A 17,123-nucleotide genomic window follows, 5' to 3' on the forward strand; every position below is an offset into this window, starting at 1 on the left:
ATTTGGGTGTACTATTCAATATCCAAATCTAAATCTTTACTATCTGGAGATTAGCAAATGTGGCTCCCATCTACAAGAAGGGCCATAAGGAGGATCCAGAGAAGCACAGACCTGTCAGCCTGACCTCGGTGCTGGGGAAGGGCATGGACTAGATCATCTTGAGAGGCATCATGTGATGTGCAGGACAATCAGGGGATCAGGTCCAACCAGCAAGTGTTTGTGAAAGGCAGGTCCTGCTTGACCAACCTGTTCTTCTGTGGCAGACTGACCTGCTTAGTGCATGAGGGAAAAGCGGTGGATGTCATCTACCTAGACTTTAGTAAAGCTTTTGACGCTATCTCCCACGGCATTCTCCTGGAGAAACTGGCTACCCCTGGCCTGGACAGGTGCTCTGTTTGCTGGGTAAAAAACTGGCTGGATGGCCAGGCCCAGCGAGTGGTGGTGAATGGAGTTACATCCAGTTGGTGACTGGTTACAAGTGCTGTTACCCATGGCTCAGGACTGGGACCAGTCCTGTTTAACATCTTTATCAATGATCTGGACAAAGGAGTCAAGGACACCTTAATTAAGTTTGCAGACAACACCAAATTGGGTAGGAGCATTGATCTGCTGGAGAGTAGTAAAGCTCTTCAGAGGGATCTGCACTGGCTGGATTGATGGGCCAAGGCAAATTGTATGAGGTTCAACAAAGCAAAGTGCTTTGTCCTGCAAGGGCAATGGCATCCTGGCCTGTATCAGAATTAGTGTGGCCAGCAGGACCAGGGCAGTGATTGTCCCCCTGTACTCAGCACTGGTGAGGCTGCACCTCAAATCCTGCGTTCAGTTCTGGGCCCCTCACTGCAAGAAAGACATTGAGGAGCTGGAGCGTGTCCAGAAGAGGGCAGCAGACTTGGTGAAGTGTCTGGAGCACAAGTCTGATGAGGAGTGGCTGAGGGAGCTGGGGTTGTGTAGCCTGGAGAAAAGGAGACATAGGGAGGACTTTCTCATTCTCAACAACTACTTGAAAGGAGATTGTAGCAAGGTGAGGGTCGGTTTCAAGAGTTGACAACTGATAGATGGAATGAGAGGAAATGGCCTCAAGTTGCATCAAGAGAAGTTTATATTGGATATTAGGAAAAAATTCTTCATGGAAAGTGTTGTCAAGCGTTGGAACAGGCTGCCCAGGAACATGGTGGAGTCACCATAGCTAGAAGTGTTTAAAAGACCTGTAGATGTGGTGCTTATGGACATAGTTTAGTTGTGGATGTGGCAGTTCTGGGTTAACAGTTGAACTTGATGATCTTAAAGGTCTTTTCCAGCCTAAATGATTCTGTGATTCCAAACATATTATGAGATTTGTAAAGGAGTATGACTACTGGGCTTCCAGGGAAGCCATGGAAACTAGTAGGTGTGACCTAATGAAGTAATATAAGAAGACCATAAAGCAAAAGAAATCCTAGGAATATATATACTATAAAGTTGTATACACTATAGAGACAAACCAAATTCAAATGGCAAAAGAGTGTGAGTCATCAAAGCCCTACTGGTGTTGGGACTGCTAACCCAGAATCTGTAGGGTCTGGATATTCTGCGCCCCACAGTCCCTGCAAGGCAGGACTGCCTCCAGACCCTCAGGGACTGCATGCTGTTGCTTGCTTTCTTCTTGGATATCCTATCTGATAGTGCATATCATGCCATTTGAATGTGCCTTTTTTTTTTTCTTCCCAGGGAATGGCTTTTACACTTGAAGAAAGGCTGCAGCTGGGAATTCATGGCCTCCTTCCTCCTTGTTTCCTGAGCCAAGATGTCCAAGTCCTCCGTGTGATGAAAAACTTTGAAAGCAAATCTAATGATCTAGATAAGTATGTCAAAAATGTCTTATTTCCTCCTCCCTCCGCCTTTACTTTTCAATTCCTTAAAGCCTAAAGGAAGACTTGAGGATCCTGCTTCAACAGACATGTTGCCTTCAGAGTCACTTTTTTCCAGCTGTCCATACTCTCCAGCAGCAGGAGTATTTATTCTGGCTAGTCCACCTTCATCTCAGTTACATGCCATCCCAGTCCCAAAGCAGAATCCCAGAGTGCTTTGGGTCTGAAGGGACCTTAAAGATCATCTCGTTCCAACCCCCCTATGCACATCTTCCACTAGACCAGGTTGTACAAAGCCCCATCCCACCTGGCCTTGAACGTTTCCAGAGACAACTGTGCAAGTGCCTCACCACGCTCACAATCAAGAATTTCTTCCTAGTGTTTAATCTAAACCTACCCTTTTTCTGTTTGAAGCCATTACCCCTTGTCCCATCGCTACAGGCCCTGCTAAAAAAGTCCCTCTCTACCTTTTCTTTAGGCCCTTGTTAAGTACTGGAAGGCTACTAGAAGGTCTCCCCAGAGCCTTTCCTTTCCAGGCTGAACAACTCCCAGCTCTCTCAGCCCGTCTTCATAGGAGAGGTGCTCTCCAGCCCTTTGATCATCGTGACCCTCCTCTGAACCTGCTCTAGCAGGTCCACTGATACTACTTTTTTCTACCACTGCATTACTGAAGAACTCTGGTATACTTTGGGCACGAGTACACAACAAAAAAAGCAGTTCCTGTTCCAGAGCATTGGAGGTAGAGTGAACACGTGTACTGCATTTACCTATCTGTGCACTCATCAAAACATTCAACTCAAATACTGGATGGAAGAACAGAAAAAAACCTGTCAGTGGGTAGGAAAAAAATTTAAAAAATGAAAGCAATTATATGTATCGACTAATCTTTCTGTTCCTGAGTTTCCATTGCATCCAGTATTGTTCATCAAGGTTATTGATGGAAGATGCTGTTTAATTCCTGCTGTGATAGACAGTAGGGTTTGCATCTCCAGCTCCCTCAGCTGTCATTGATCTGGGGACTGAGGCAGCAGGACTCACCCTGTGAGCAATTACATTGGCTTTTCTGCATCACAAATACCCATGTTGATCTTGCAAGTTATATATTGTTGACCTTTTGATGCAAATTCCAAAATTCTGAGGTTATCCATAGGCCTGACTTCCAAGCCCTACTGAGCCTTTGTGAGCTGTCAGTGAGTGCGGTGGAGCTGGCCAGGCCAGCCGGGAAATTTTTCTCCAGGTATCTGTTCATGATCTAGCACTAAGGAGTGTCATGGCTTGGGAGAACTGATTACATACTGAGTGAGCCAACAACTGCTTTTTGTGTAACTGTTGAAAACCATAAATACTGATATACAACTATTTTATTTTACTTTTAAGGTATATTGTTCTTATGACTTTGCAAGACAGGAATGAGAAGCTTTTTTACCGAGTGCTGACCTCTGATATCGAGAGATTCATGCCCATCGTTTACACCCCAACGGTTGGACTGGCATGTCAGCAGTATGGTTTGGCTTTCAGGAGACCTCGGTGAGTGAAGAGACTATGATTGCCGCTTTTTTTTTAATTTTATGTGAATATTTCTTTGTGTGGGTGGCTCAAAACATCTAAAACTCAATCTCTCATCAAAACATGGTCCAGCAAGCAACGCTATGTGTGTACATTTGATGATGAGCTGGGGAGTAGAGAATAGCTCTGCCTTCTTCCTATAAACAGAGTGGTTTTGTTCTCAAACAGTGCTGTACAGTCTTTGCAGCTTTAGCTCCAAACAGCTCACTGAACTTGTGGCTGCACCCATTTCCATCTGCTGTCTCAGGAGCACCAAGTGCCTTCTGCACTGCTGCTGTTCGAGTAATTGTTGGGGTTTGGATACATTGTGCTGATTTTGAACTTTTGTATGCACTTCCACAAACCACCTCACAAGAATCATTTTTATAGGAGGTGATGCTCTGCGCCAGTGCTGCCTTCTCTGCTCAGAATACTTACTGTGTAAATTCATGCAACGTTAAACACTCTGTACCACGTTGGAAGTCCCTATTCTGCATCATTCTTTTTAATTATCAATGCTTAGATAAAGCCCTCGTTATCATTCTGAAATAAGTTTTAGTCCTGCCCTGGAAATTCAATGCGAAGGTTCAGTTTTCTTACTCTTTCTAATAAGGTTCTAATTTTAGCTTATACCATTTTCAAAGCACTTTACAAGCATAAGGTTTGACTGCAGTTTCAGCTGAGAATAGTGTTGTTGGTGAGAATAGTGTTATAGGTAGGCAAGTTCTACTAACTGACTCAGCGTCACCAAGGGACCCTGAGGCAGACCTCGAAGATGTAGGGACTCTGCAGACAAATAATGAGTAACATATTGTGGATAGTTCTTAGCAAACATGCTTGCTTCCTGCTTGTCATCAAAATTTCCAGTAAAGCCACTGTATTCCTTCACATGAGCTGCTCCTCAGGATTGCTTTTTGGCTTGTGTCTATTGCAGGTAATTGCATTCTGTGTCCCCATATGCAGTTTCTGGATCTGCTGCGCTGTGGTGTAGTTATTTATCTAGTCAAGCCTTGACCATATCTCCTTTTCCTCCTCAGTGGATACAAGGAAACCAGAGAAGGAATTACTCTTTGTATGGGGGGGACACTTACTTTTTCTGGACGTGATTGAAAGTACCAGAGATAAGAGAGCCCAGACTGTGTCTCCAGGTGTTGAGCTGTGAGCACGGTCAGGTAGGGAAGAGCACACTGTTGGTTCTCAGCAAATGAGTATTCATGCAGCAATTCCTGCTGTACAGCCACTGTGTCTTTGTCTCCAGGCTGCCTTTGCCTTGCAATAGGTTGAAATAATATTTGGGAACTTTGCTTCTTTTTTTTTCCATTCATTGTTATCTTCAGGAAAGCAGGGATGTCTTTCCATATACTGAGCTGTTTCTGCAGTTGTTGCTGTTGGAGAATTTCCCTTCCTGTAACTCGCATCTTTCTCATATTTTAAATGCACAGTATTTTACGGTGTGGTAAGAACATCTGTTCTCTTAGTCTGACAGTTTTGCTGCTGAATTTGGACTGGGGCTGTTTCCAGCCCATGGCTTCTGCCGGAAAGGGCAAATGACTGTGCCCTTAGTTCTCTAGATTTCCGATGGTGATGAGTTTGTTTCCCTGAAAATGCAGAGTGAATTTCAGCCTAGCTTCAGATTTGGTTTTAATCAAGGTTGTTTTAGCAAAAGAATGTTTTTATTGCAAAAAGAGCTGTTATATCATGTAAAGTGATGAGATTAAAGTGGGAAGCATTAATATGTGCTTTTTTGACCCAATCTGACTCTTACTGTCATGGAGTATATATTTTCCTCTCCTGGAGCATATTACATACATTAGGAGTTTGCCTGCGAGATACATAGTTCAAGGTAGGATGCCAACACTTTCCACTAGAATGACCTTCAGATTTGGGGAGCTCAGGAATTAAGATCTAAGTTTGAATTTCTAGCTCTTCCCATGCTATCCTAAGCTGCACTGGCAGTCTAAAAAGCTCATTCTTCTAACCTAATTTTATTTGTATCAGAAGGTTTTTAAAACAAAATGACACTCATATGTCAAATATGTTTCACCTGGAACTGTATAGGATGTCCAAGCCATTCAGTTTTGCTCAGCCATCACAGGAAGCTTTCTCATTTAATCCTGTTCATTAACTGATTATGTTTTATTTTAAATCTGCAATAAAGCTGCCCTATGCAGCCCATTGCAGTACTTAACTCTCATATAAATAGAAAATGTTTTTCCTCTTGTATATAACCTAAATGTTCTTTGCCAACATCACCCTCTTGACATTAGCATTTTCATAATAGAAGAATGGGATCACGTTGAGCCCGGTGGTTTTCTTGCCTATAGTTTGTGCTGCTCTGTCCTGCTGTTCCCACTCTGGAGTGTCCTGTTTGGCTACATTTCTCCTGAAATACACCACAGAAGAGTGAGCACCACTTTGCCACAGAGGACTGGCAGTGTTGAAGAGGTCAGAGCAGTCAGTTTAGTTATGCTAACACGTCCCAGCATGCCCTTGCCTTTTTTGGCATTATCAGAGTGGTCTGGTCGCTGTAATTCATTTTGTCATCTCCCTGTGAATCTGTTCTTTGAGACAATTACCCCATCAGATATGTGCCACTCTAGAATTGTGCTTAGCATTTCTCCTCATTGCATGTCCTGCTGTGAACTCTGTCCTGTTATGTTAGGGTCATTCTCTCCATGGAATCAATGTCTTTTGTCCTCTGGAGTGCTGCAACTTTCAGCCTGACTCTTTGGGCAACGGAGAGCTGATTTGAATGTTTGCTGTAGTAATTACCTTTTCATCCAGACTGTCACAATTAATGCTGTTAATCAGGGAGGAGAGATATCTCGGTTTTAAAAGCCCACGTATACTCCAACATGGATGGATGTGCCCATATAGCCGAGCTTATGGTGCAGAGGGAACTCTGCAGAATATGACGCAGTCTGTTTGCAGCCACAGCAGCACCAATTAGTGACCTGTGGACACAATTAGCTTCTTCCCCATGTTGAGCTCTTTCTCAGCCCCATTAGTGCTTGGCTTTATGTTTGAAGGTTGAGCTTGGAGAGATTAAAGTGCAAGTAACTTGCTTACAAAGCAGCTCTTGTACAACAGCATCCAAAACCAGTCTGATAATGTCCAGCAGGGCTTCTCTCATCAGAATAAATTTATCAGTGTTTGCATGACTGCAGATTTTTTTTTGTCAGATACTGCTGTTATAATTGCAGGAGCTGATGCCTCTTTTACTTTTCTTAGTCTTTACCTACAAACCCTTAAGGGTAGATCTGTTACTTGCACTTTTATGGGGCTGGTCTCCAGAGCTCTACTTCCAGGTCAGGGCTCCAGCATTCTCCCTGCCAGCAAGAAGATTTATCTGCTCCAAATGGAATCAGACACCTGATGTTCTTTGCTTTCAAATAGCTATCCAGCCAGCAGTCTAAAAGCACAGCCTGTCTCTATTTACAAGTAGAAAAGAGTTACTAGGGAAAAAAACCTTGCAAACAACCATAATAAAAATTACATTACATGCTTCTCTATGATGCCCACAGTCTCCCCACTTCTCGTGGGCCAGGCAGAGCTCCTGATGCCTCTGGTTCCTGTCTCTGCCTTCCCCTAACTCCTACTGCTTTTCTCTTCACTAGTTGCTTTAAATTCTTCAGGCAAGACTTTTTTTCCTTTGGCCTCAGACTTTTTCCTATGTGATGAAGCCTCAAGGGATTATAATGACTGAAGTAGAGGTAGAACCATAAAATTAATAAAAATTACATTAAGACACTGTTGTCTAAGAGCTCTGAAGTTTTGGCTGGAAGGTGTCTATGCTGAATACATTTTTCCTGTCTTATTTTCCAGGCAGCTCCCTGGTGATTTGTTTATTCAAAGCCATGCAAAAAGCAATACAACCTTCAGGCTAAAGTACAGTTTCATTTTACATTCTGCATTTTTGAAATAAAAAATTAAAATTATTGTGTAATTTGTAAGTACAGGTTGAAGTACCAAGCAATAACACCTCTGTCACAGTAATGATTAAGGATCCTGTCAAAATCTCTCTCCTGTTATCAAAACACGTTAAATAAGCACAAGAGGAGAGTAACCATGTCCGAAGAGAAGTCTTCCTAGGCACAAATCCTATCTGCAGCAGTGGCCAGCAGCAGGAGGAGTATAGGTCTAGGGTAAGCAAATATGCTCACTTCTTGGGTGCTTGTCAGGTTATACTCCTCCTCAATTTGTCTTTCAGTGTCTTGTGGTTGCAGTTTTGTTACGAAAATGAGTTGCTCTGTTTGGCATCACAAGTTCTGGAATGGTTGTGAGGGGCACTCAGATGTATGCACATTGTCAAGGCCAAATGATATGACTGGAGATGGTGTTCCAAGGTGACAAGACTTGCTTCACATATTGAACAATATGTCTTTTACAAGGTATGATGACCAAGGGTGATCCAGACTTAAGGGAGATTTCTTACTGAGTTGTACAGCTGAAAGGGATGTGTTTAAGCAGGAGCAAACTGCTCAAGGCACGTGGATGGCAGGTTTCCTTATGTGCAGCAGCAGCGATAACACAATTAGCTTCAAGCAAAGGACAGGTTACCCTACTAAGGAACACAGGCCTTGGAAGTGTTTTTTGCTTTTCAAAGCCCAGGGATCCTTTATCCCCATCAGAAACTTGGTAGAAGGAAAGAATGAAATACAACAGAGCTGGGCTTGCAACATTCTGAGACTTAATGAGGGAAGGAAGGAGAAATCTTTAGTCTTCAATCCCATTAACAGATAGAGTCACTCTTTCCTTAGGAAATGTTTCTACCACCCAAGCTTTCAGCCTGTGGTCGAGAGTCCTTTTTGCTTTAGGGTAAGGATATAAAGGCCTCTACAAAGAAAAGTTCATGGTAGTATTTTGATCCTTTTTTTCCTTTTTATTGTTCCTTTTTTTTCAGTGTAAATGTACGTAGTTAATGTCGTGGGGGTTCTTATGCAGCACAGGACTGAACACGTGCAATGCTATTTAAAAGGTATGTTTTAAGCCTGAGTATCTCTTTTAATTGAGAGTGTCTTTGAAAGAGACTAAAATTTTTTTCACAAAGAGAAAGCAGAGTGGAAACTTATCTTAGGGTGTGGAATCAGGGTTTTATTTCTTATGTGATAGGAATAGTTTATTACAGTGGCAAAAGACCATAGTCTCTTGAGACACTGGTTAATTCATGAGCATACTGGTATTTGAAAGTATAAACTTATCAGCTGTTCCTCAAAAGCTTTTGGCATCCTCTGAAGCAGGACTGGAAGAGGTTGGTGTATCACCATTGGAGGAAAGTTATGAGGACAGAAGAAAATTGCCTAAGTTCACTTTTTTTTTCTAGAAATAGATATCCTTGAGGACTGTTTGCAGAACAATGCCAAACATGTTGGGATTAAGCTGAACCTGGAGAATGAAAGTTAACAGGATGCAGATGGTGTGAAAATTAAGTCTGACAGAATAATGATCTGTGTCTCTGATGAAAAATGAGCAAATGAAACATCAGTCAATCTACAGAATTGTCTTGTCAGCAGGTCTGGCTCTGCTGAGTGGCTTTTTTTAATGGTGTTGTGCAGTCTGAGCAGCAGGAGTAAAAGTTGCTTGACATTTCTAGACACTTTAACCCCAAACAAAATTAAATTAGAACAAAGGTGTAAATCCTACAGAGCTGTCCCTAACCACAGAATTATCTGCATTCCCTCTTCTATAAAACAGTGGAGACCAGAAGTGAGCGAGAAGACTGGGGTTTGGATTATTGTCCTGAAAATTTCTTTTGAAACCCCTTTAGGCAATCTCTACTTCTCATAAAAACACTGGTTGTCATAACTTCTCTTCTTGCCATCAGCCTGGTTCAGCCTTCTTCCAGAGGCAGCTGAAATCAGTGCATGAGAAGATGAATTGTTTAACAATGTGCTCAGGTAACCGCCACAAACAGACTGGTCTTAGACTGAAGAGGAGGGCATGTCTGTGGAAAGTCTCATGAGAACCATATGTAGTCAGGAAGCCCTGAAGAGGCTGGCAGAAGGTATATGTGCGAGATAGTCCTTGGTATGAGACAAAATTATTGAATGAGGAGGGGAAGACCATGGTTGGAGTAGGTGAAGAGAGAACATTTAGTGCAGGGGGAGCCCCGGGCTGCTGAAAATGGCTCAGCCTGTGTGGAACTTCTTTTGAGAGTTGGAAAAGTAGTTCAGAGGTTCCCCCTGTGCTCACCCCACTTTTTCCAGACAAGTGTTTTCAGCATGCTGTACCCCCATCCTTGTTCAGTCTCTGTTTCCCCTTCAGTGAAGTGTTTCTCAAAATGGGGAGAGGAGGACAGATTGGCTTCTGGGCATACAGAGAGAAGAGCTGGTGTATCTGAGGTTTCGTGGAGGCTGAGGAATGGTATGGACACTGTTGGTGTTGTGAGGCCGAACCACAGTTATTATGTTACAATGGGAGTGAAAAAGGACTTCAATCCATTTTTTTTTTGTTAGAAAAACAGTCAGTGCTTTTTATTCCATATCTTGATTCTTCTCTCTCTCTCTCTCTCTCTCTCTATCTCTCTCTCTCTTTCTCTTCTTATCCTAAGAAAAATATGTGTGCGGGAGCTCTAACAACCATAAGAAACTTCCATGGGCATCAGGTAAAATTTCAGAAGTTAACAGCAAATCCCATGTTAATTTATGAAGGTCAAACTTTCTGGTGCTGTCAGAGGTGATTTAGATTTAAGTCTGTTGAAATTCTTACCAAGAGAAGCTCAGAGGAAGAGGTGGAGTGGCCAAACGAAAACGATTGACCTGGTGAAGGAAATACAAGAGGATGTGTTTTCCTTTGATCTGGCATAAATCTATGCTGCTGCCACAAGAAACAACCCCACCTCAAACAAAAAATGCCAAAGACAGGGAGGAGGGAGGAGAATTATTTAGAATAATGAATACCAGGATGTACATAGGAGGGGAAATGGTGCTGAGTATCATGAAAACCTTGAACAGCAGTATCCATTGGGCTGTGGAATAGCTGTGGACTGTGCTTCGGGACTTGAAGACATTTTTTATGAGGAGTAATCCTCTTTTTAACAATTTAGTTCATGTATCGTTTATATTAATAAATTATACATTTTTATTATATAATTTATATTGACTTTTATATGCCACTGCAAGGTGACTGAGGTGCAGCTCATATTGCTGTGTAATGGCTGTGTCAGAGCTAGCAGGCTTGCACCCTTATGCTCTAGCAACAGGGCATCTGTTTCTGAAAGAGAGGAGATGGGCTGCTTTAAGAGTTTTTTTGCATTTTCCAGATTCTTCCCCAACAAGTCTGCGTCAAGTGAGGGCTTCTGTGCTTTACCATTGTAATTCTTAAATTCCTTAGGTTTTGCTGTGTTTGGGTGTTGCTTCTGGAGAACTCTGTGTGCAAGCACATTGTCTGAACATTTTGACAAGTCAAGTCACACGCATCAGTACAGAGGTGGGCCCATGTGAGCCTTGGGAAGTTTAACAAGGTCAAGTGCACAGTCCTGCACTGGGACAGGGCAATCCCAAGCACCAAAACAGGCTGGGCAAAGACTGGATTGAGAACAGCCCTGGCAAAAAGAACTTGAGGGGGTTGGTGGAACCATTATATGACCTGGCAATGTGCACTTGCAGCCCAGAAAGTCTTCCATATCCTGGACTGCATCAAAAGCAGCATGGCCAGCAGGTTGAGGGAGGTGTTTCTGCCTCTCTGACTTGGTGAGACCTCACCTGGAGTGCTGCATCCAGCCCTGAGTCCCCCATCATAAAGATGTTGGACGGAGTCCAGAGGAGGCCACAAAGATGCTCAGAAGGATAGACCACTTCTCCTGTGAAGACAGGCTGAGAGAGTTGTTCAGCCTGGAGAAGAGGAGGATCCAGAGAGACCTTATAGCCTCTTCCAGTGACCTACAGGGGATCTACAAGGGAGCAGAAGAGGAACTTTCTACAAGGGCATGCAGTGATAGGATAAGGAGAAATGGTTTTGAAATTAAAGAGGGTAGATATAGATTAGATATAAGAAGCTTTTGGCTGTGAGAGTGGTGAGCCACTGGCACAGTTACTCTGAGAAGTTGTGGATGCCCCATCCCTGTGAATGTTCAAGACTGGGTTGGATGGGGCTCTGAGCACCCTGGTGTAGTGGAAGATGTCCTTGCCCATGGCAAGGGCATTTGATCTAGATCGTGTTTAAGGTCCCTCCAGCCCAAATCATTCTGTGATCCTGTGATTCTGTGACATGATTGATTGTAGAAGACTTCCGTTAAAAGCTGATAATATTTTCTGTATTTGCTGCACTTTATGGCAAAAGTTAGATGTTTTTTGATCAGCTAAGTTCACTAAGAGTGTGTCAAGTTATACTTAATTTATCTGAAAGCTGATTGCTCTGGTATTGTCAAAATAGTCTTTTTTTCTTTGTCAGACTTTGTCCTACTTCTATGTTCATTCTTGGGGATCCCTGCAGTGCACTTTAAAAGTGAAGGTGTGGGTCTTGAAAGAATTTGCACAGTGCAGGAAGGAAATATAATCACATTAAACTTCGCAGGGATTTTTGATCCCGCCTTAACCTCTGGACTATCAAGTCAAACACAATACATTGTGTACTTAGCAGTGAAAATAGATAAGGGCTCCTTGTTGAACATCAAGTGAGCAACAGCACTAATTGACCATTTTAGCTTGTTTCTCTTTGCAACTCTGTAATCTTCCAATTACTGAGATACTGCCAGGATTCAACACGCAGACAGGTTCAGGGCTGAACCTCAAAAAAGACAGAGGAAAATCAAGACTGAGTCAGATTTTCCTGCACTTAAAGTTGTTTTTGAACAAAGGGCTTCAAGTCCCTTGAGCATGATGAGCTTAAATGCAGCAAAGGATACTGAAGTTGGGAACTGCCCACACTTGCTCGTTGGTGGAATCCCTGGACGGTGGGAATTTATGTCTCACCTCGAAGCCTGGTCTTTACCCATCTGCATCTGTAAACTTATGTGTGGGTGACAGAAGATAGTCTGGGTTCTCCCTCTCCCTCCTGCTCATCAGCTAGAAGGAAGTTTTGGGTGCTGAGGGTAAACCAGAGTCAGACTCCATGCTGCAAACCTGCTTGGCTTTTACCTAGCCCTTGGCTCCAGCAGCTCAGTACTTATGTAAATAGACCTTCTCAGAGGCCCTCCTAAACACCAGTATCGAAACACCACTGCTGAAAAAGGACACTGGAAAAATTCGGTTTGTTAAGTTTTAAAATACAGGGAGAATTTAACACCTAAATTACGCTATGACGTGACAGTTCTCTGGTTCAACCTGAGAATGCAGTCCTGAGAATACAGTAGGGACAAGCAGCTCGTGACAAGCCAATAACAACATGGATCTGTTTGCCTCCTTCCTTAATGCTGGAATGTGGATAGCAGAGATCCACTGGGGACACGATTCCAACCCGCTGCATTTTAAGATTGCTGCATAGTGACCAGTAACAGTGGTTACTGAGCTGGTCTTTCTCCATCAACTCTGCCCTGAGAAGAAGAAGGGACTGTTTATTCTTTAGGCTGTTTCCTGACGAAGCAGAACTAATAAATCCAAGATGACTCCTCCTTTCTGTCCCCTGTCCCCTAGCATTTCATATTTATGGTACCTTCTGTACCTTTCCACATCTCCTTCATCCCTTTTCCATATTCACCTGTGCTGCATCATAACCACCCCTACCAGCATGTGCTTCTCCCCTTCCCTCACCTATTCCTTAGGGAGCAGCGAGCACAGCTTTCAGTGCTCTGCTTGGTGTCCCCTCTGATTTCCTGTCTGTACCTTTTTGATCCTGCCCCATAACCATTCCTTTTTCTTGTTTGGTTACCTCTACAGTCACCTTTTTCCTCCTTTTCTCTGTCTTCTGCTTAGTCCTGCAGCCCAGGAAAGCTCTGATGTTTTACTGGGGCTGGGCTAGTGAGGCCTGAGTAGGTAATGGGTGGGAAGCAGCACGTATTGGGTGTACTACAAGCTGTCTTTTTGGCCAGCTGTCAGAATAATTATCAGAGGAAGGTCTGTGTTCCCCTCCACAGAGTGGTGGGGACATGAACCCCTTTATCTATTTATCTCAACAGTAATTTTCATAAAAGGGTGTAGGAACAAACGTCTTTGAGACCTTTGCCATTCTGATAAATTTGTTGAAATGAGCCTTCAGGAGAGAGAGGACACAGAGTTATTGTATAATCACCCTTTTCCTGGGGGAAAAAAAAAAAAAAAACAAACTACTAAAATTAGTACCTAGTAGATGAGGAGATAGATCCAAAAACTTTGTTTTAGGCTCTGATCTGCTGTGGCAGGGGTTGGATTATATCAAAGCACAGGGAGGACTACAGCTTGCACTGAAGCCTGCGTGCGCTGCTCTCTGCGTTCGGGTGCAATCTTTCATTGTTGTACCTTGAAAACCACATCTTCTGGACTTCACATTAAATTTTGGGTTTCCTGCCTAAAATGTAAACATTAAGGACATTTATAGTAGTAATGCAATCATTCACCTTGAAGATAATTTGAAATCAAATCTCTTAATGATAAATCTCTGTACGGATTTCATTAATAGTTGATTGTGCTTGGTTTCTATTATTTTTTCATCAGTACCTCAGGGTACTGTTCAGCGTCCTACAATTTACAAAGAAAATTATCTAAAACAACAAAAAGTTCTTGGCTTTTATTATAAACAAATCTGCAAAATATAGCTGATGAATCACCACAGAGATTTTGTCCAATCTGATGATTAATTGTACCGTATTTAGACAAATCAGTGCATGCTAGCACATACTGTCTCTCCAAAGCCTGTAGCTCACAGGCATTTGTAATCTCAAGCTCCCTAAAACAGCCAAGCAATTTCAAAGTTTATTTTGTTATTCTGAAGCCTTTTGTCCTGTTCTGGCAGAGACCAGAAAAAAAAAATCAGCAGTGGGGATGCAGCTGATGGAAATGTCTCTAAAGACTCATATTGCTCAATCTGTCACTTTTGTATATGATTTTTGAAAGTGTAAATAAATAACCCAAATATAGGGCTTTACTGAAAGCACATTGTATTACATCTCTAGCACAGGCTGGCCTGTAACCCAGAGAGGGTCCTCCATCCTGTTCTCTGGCGCAGCAGTGAGAGTCTTCTGTGGTTAGTGTGCAATACAAGCCAAGTCCGTCAGCTGATCCCTCCCTCGCGTGTGTCCCTTTTGCAGCGTTGGACAGCCAAAATACCTACCAGTCAGCTGGGCTTGGGGCATAATTCAGCCAGACTGCAAAGAGCACAGTGGCGTGCAGCAGCAGTCAGCATCCTTCCACAGTGGCAAGCCAACTTGTTTCTTAATTTCCTGAGTGTGAAAATAATTTTGACATGTGAATTTCAACGTTACTCTGAGACAGTCTTGCTCAAGGTTTTCCAAGAGCATCCTGCCTTTCTGTAAGGCAATGGCTTTGATCACTGCAGAAGGTCGGCTTGTGCCGTGCCCGTCAGAACTGTTTTCTGTCCAACCTTGTATCTCGCTGTAGGTTTCTGACTGCTGTCTCACAACTTTTTTATGGCTGTTCAACAGCAGCCTGGTGCAGGCTGTGATGCTGGCAAGGATCTGACTCATCTGTTTTGTTTGTTGCTTTTTTAAGCTGTGGTTTCCCATCAACTTCCTATGTCTTCTAAGGGAAGTCCAATCCAATTAAGCTACAACACTCAAGGACTTTTATGTGGACAGAATTTCATCACCTTCAGGTTGCAAGTGGAGACGCTTAACCTTTGTCCTGAACATTTTCGTTCTGAGAATGAGCCATTCCTATCCAGATGAAAACACTGACTCATGATGCCTGCTTGCCTGATAAAAGTATTGGGAATATGTGCACTTCCTTAAATGCTAACTCACCTGATAGTTTTTATCATCTCCTCACTTATGGAGCAAATTTCCCTCATAGCACCCGACTAGAAGTTAAAAAGTGCAAAGAAAATAAAGGAAATGAAACAAAGCCTGAGTTTTGTTGCCATATTCATGGTCTAGTCTTGCAGTTCACTGCACACTGGTACAGCAGCACACACACAGAGAGCCAGATTCCTTGGAAGGACTATGTGATGGCTGAAGGAGAAGCAGTGTGTAAGTATCTGGAGAATTAGGGACCTTAGCTACTATTTTAATCTGCTTCCCTTCATCAGTTCCTCTTCTCAGGAACATGTAATTACATAAGGCAAAGCCTGATAGCCCATTGAAGAAGACACCTCTTTTTTGAAATGCAATAAACAATGGACTGATCACTGTGCAAAAAGCACATGGAATTCGCAGTTGAGGTTTATTTGTGTTCATCGTGCTATATGCCAATCCCTGAGCAAGCCTGGCCATTGCGGTGTGAGTAAATATTGAATAATGCTCCAAAGGCATTCCTTCTTACTGAGGAAGTATCTCTTTCTCCAGGGAAAAGTCCTTTTGGAGGAGCAAGCAATGAGAAGAAGGATGAAGCTGCAGTAGTTGAGTTGGGAGGATTGTGTTTTTCTACTCCTGTCATCTTAGGATGCAAAGGCATTGATTGCATTTGTTTGCATTGAATTTCTATTTGATTTCATATCAGAGGCCGCAGTGGACTAGAAAAGTGAGGCAAGAGGGTTGCAAACACAGCCACTGGAGCACTGGTAATTTCCAAGGAAAAGCTATTAGGAGAGGGAGGGAGACTTTTGGGTAGGAGAGAAGGGAGGAGAGATTTGGATCTGTGAGGAAAGAAGTTGCATAATGTTTTTCACTCCCCTCTGTGCTTTGGGAAATGAACATTCCCTCTAAATAAACAACAGTGCTTTAGAGATAGCGCTGCTGGCTCCACTGGTTTTTCTAATGGGAGTTAGCTCACAGGTCAGCATTGCTAACCAGGAATATCTGGTGCACACTACTTAGCCTTTTTAAAGAAGTAACTGCTTATGGAATGAAAGAATTAAAGAATAATTCTGTTTCCTAGTATCTGAGATGTTAAAATTAATTTCTTCCCAAATGTCTGAAAGAATCATAGAATAATGGAATGGTTTGAGTTGGAAGGGACCTTAAAGATCATCCAGTTCCAACCCTCCTACCATAGACGAGGAAACCCTTCACTAGATCAGGTTGCTCAAAGCCCCATCCAACCTGGCCATGAACACTTCCAGGAATGGGGAGTCCCCAGACTCTCTGGGCAAACTGTTCCAGTGCCTCACTGCCCTCCCAGTAACGCATTTCTTTCTAATATCTAATCTAAACCTGCACTCTGTCAGTTTGAAGCCATTATCCCTTGTCCTATCACTACATGTCCTTATAAAAAATACAAATGTTATTCTAAAAAGGTATCACCAGTATCTAGCACCACTTCCTCTGGGCATCAAATGTGCTGTGTTTTCCTTGTCTCCAAACTCTTTATAAAATGAGCCTTGCAGTTAAGGGGTTGTCTTCATTTTGAGACTTTCAGAAGCCCATCAGGATGGCCAAGATCTAATCAGTACTAAGGACCAGAGCAGGATTCTTCCCATGGCTCACGTAGTACATTGTGTAGCTTTAGTATTCCTAAAGTACTTCCATGAAGACAGTCAGGGCAATAGCAGAAAAGAAACTATGATGTCCCTGGCTTAGGGATGAGAAAAGGTCTTGTACAGTGTGCGTGAACATACTCAAGCCCTTCGATGGATTTTGCAATGCCCTGCAGTCTGATGGATCCCACAGGGCAGTTCGGGCTGCTTGACTGGACTTCCTGACATCCACACAGAAATACTGCCTCAGTGACAAATTAAAAAGCTATAACTCTCCTGGAAGTTTCT

At 42.9% G+C, this 17,123-nt stretch overlaps 1 protein-coding gene across 2 annotated transcripts in view; it reads left to right on the forward strand.

Moving 5' to 3' along the window:
• Positions 1-1,685: 1,685 nt before the first annotated feature.
• Positions 1,686-17,123, forward strand: part of ME3 (malic enzyme 3) — a 51,901-nt gene continuing 36,463 nt past the window's right edge. For both annotated transcript variants that reach the window (XM_027884469.1, XM_027884470.1), the window contains exons 1-2: positions 1,686-1,841; positions 3,225-3,374. In XM_027884469.1, coding sequence (XP_027740270.1) covers positions 1,711-1,841; positions 3,225-3,374 — 281 coding nt within the window. In that variant the 5' untranslated portion in view covers positions 1,686-1,710. The remainder of the gene's footprint in view (positions 1,842-3,224; positions 3,375-17,123) is intronic.

Source organism: Empidonax traillii, unplaced genomic scaffold (assembly GCF_003031625.1).
Source record: "Empidonax traillii isolate 1590-97213 ecotype Southwest subspecies unplaced genomic scaffold, ASM303162v1 scaffold146:size911690, whole genome shotgun sequence".
NCBI classification, from domain to species: Eukaryota; Metazoa; Chordata; class Aves; order Passeriformes; family Tyrannidae; genus Empidonax; species Empidonax traillii.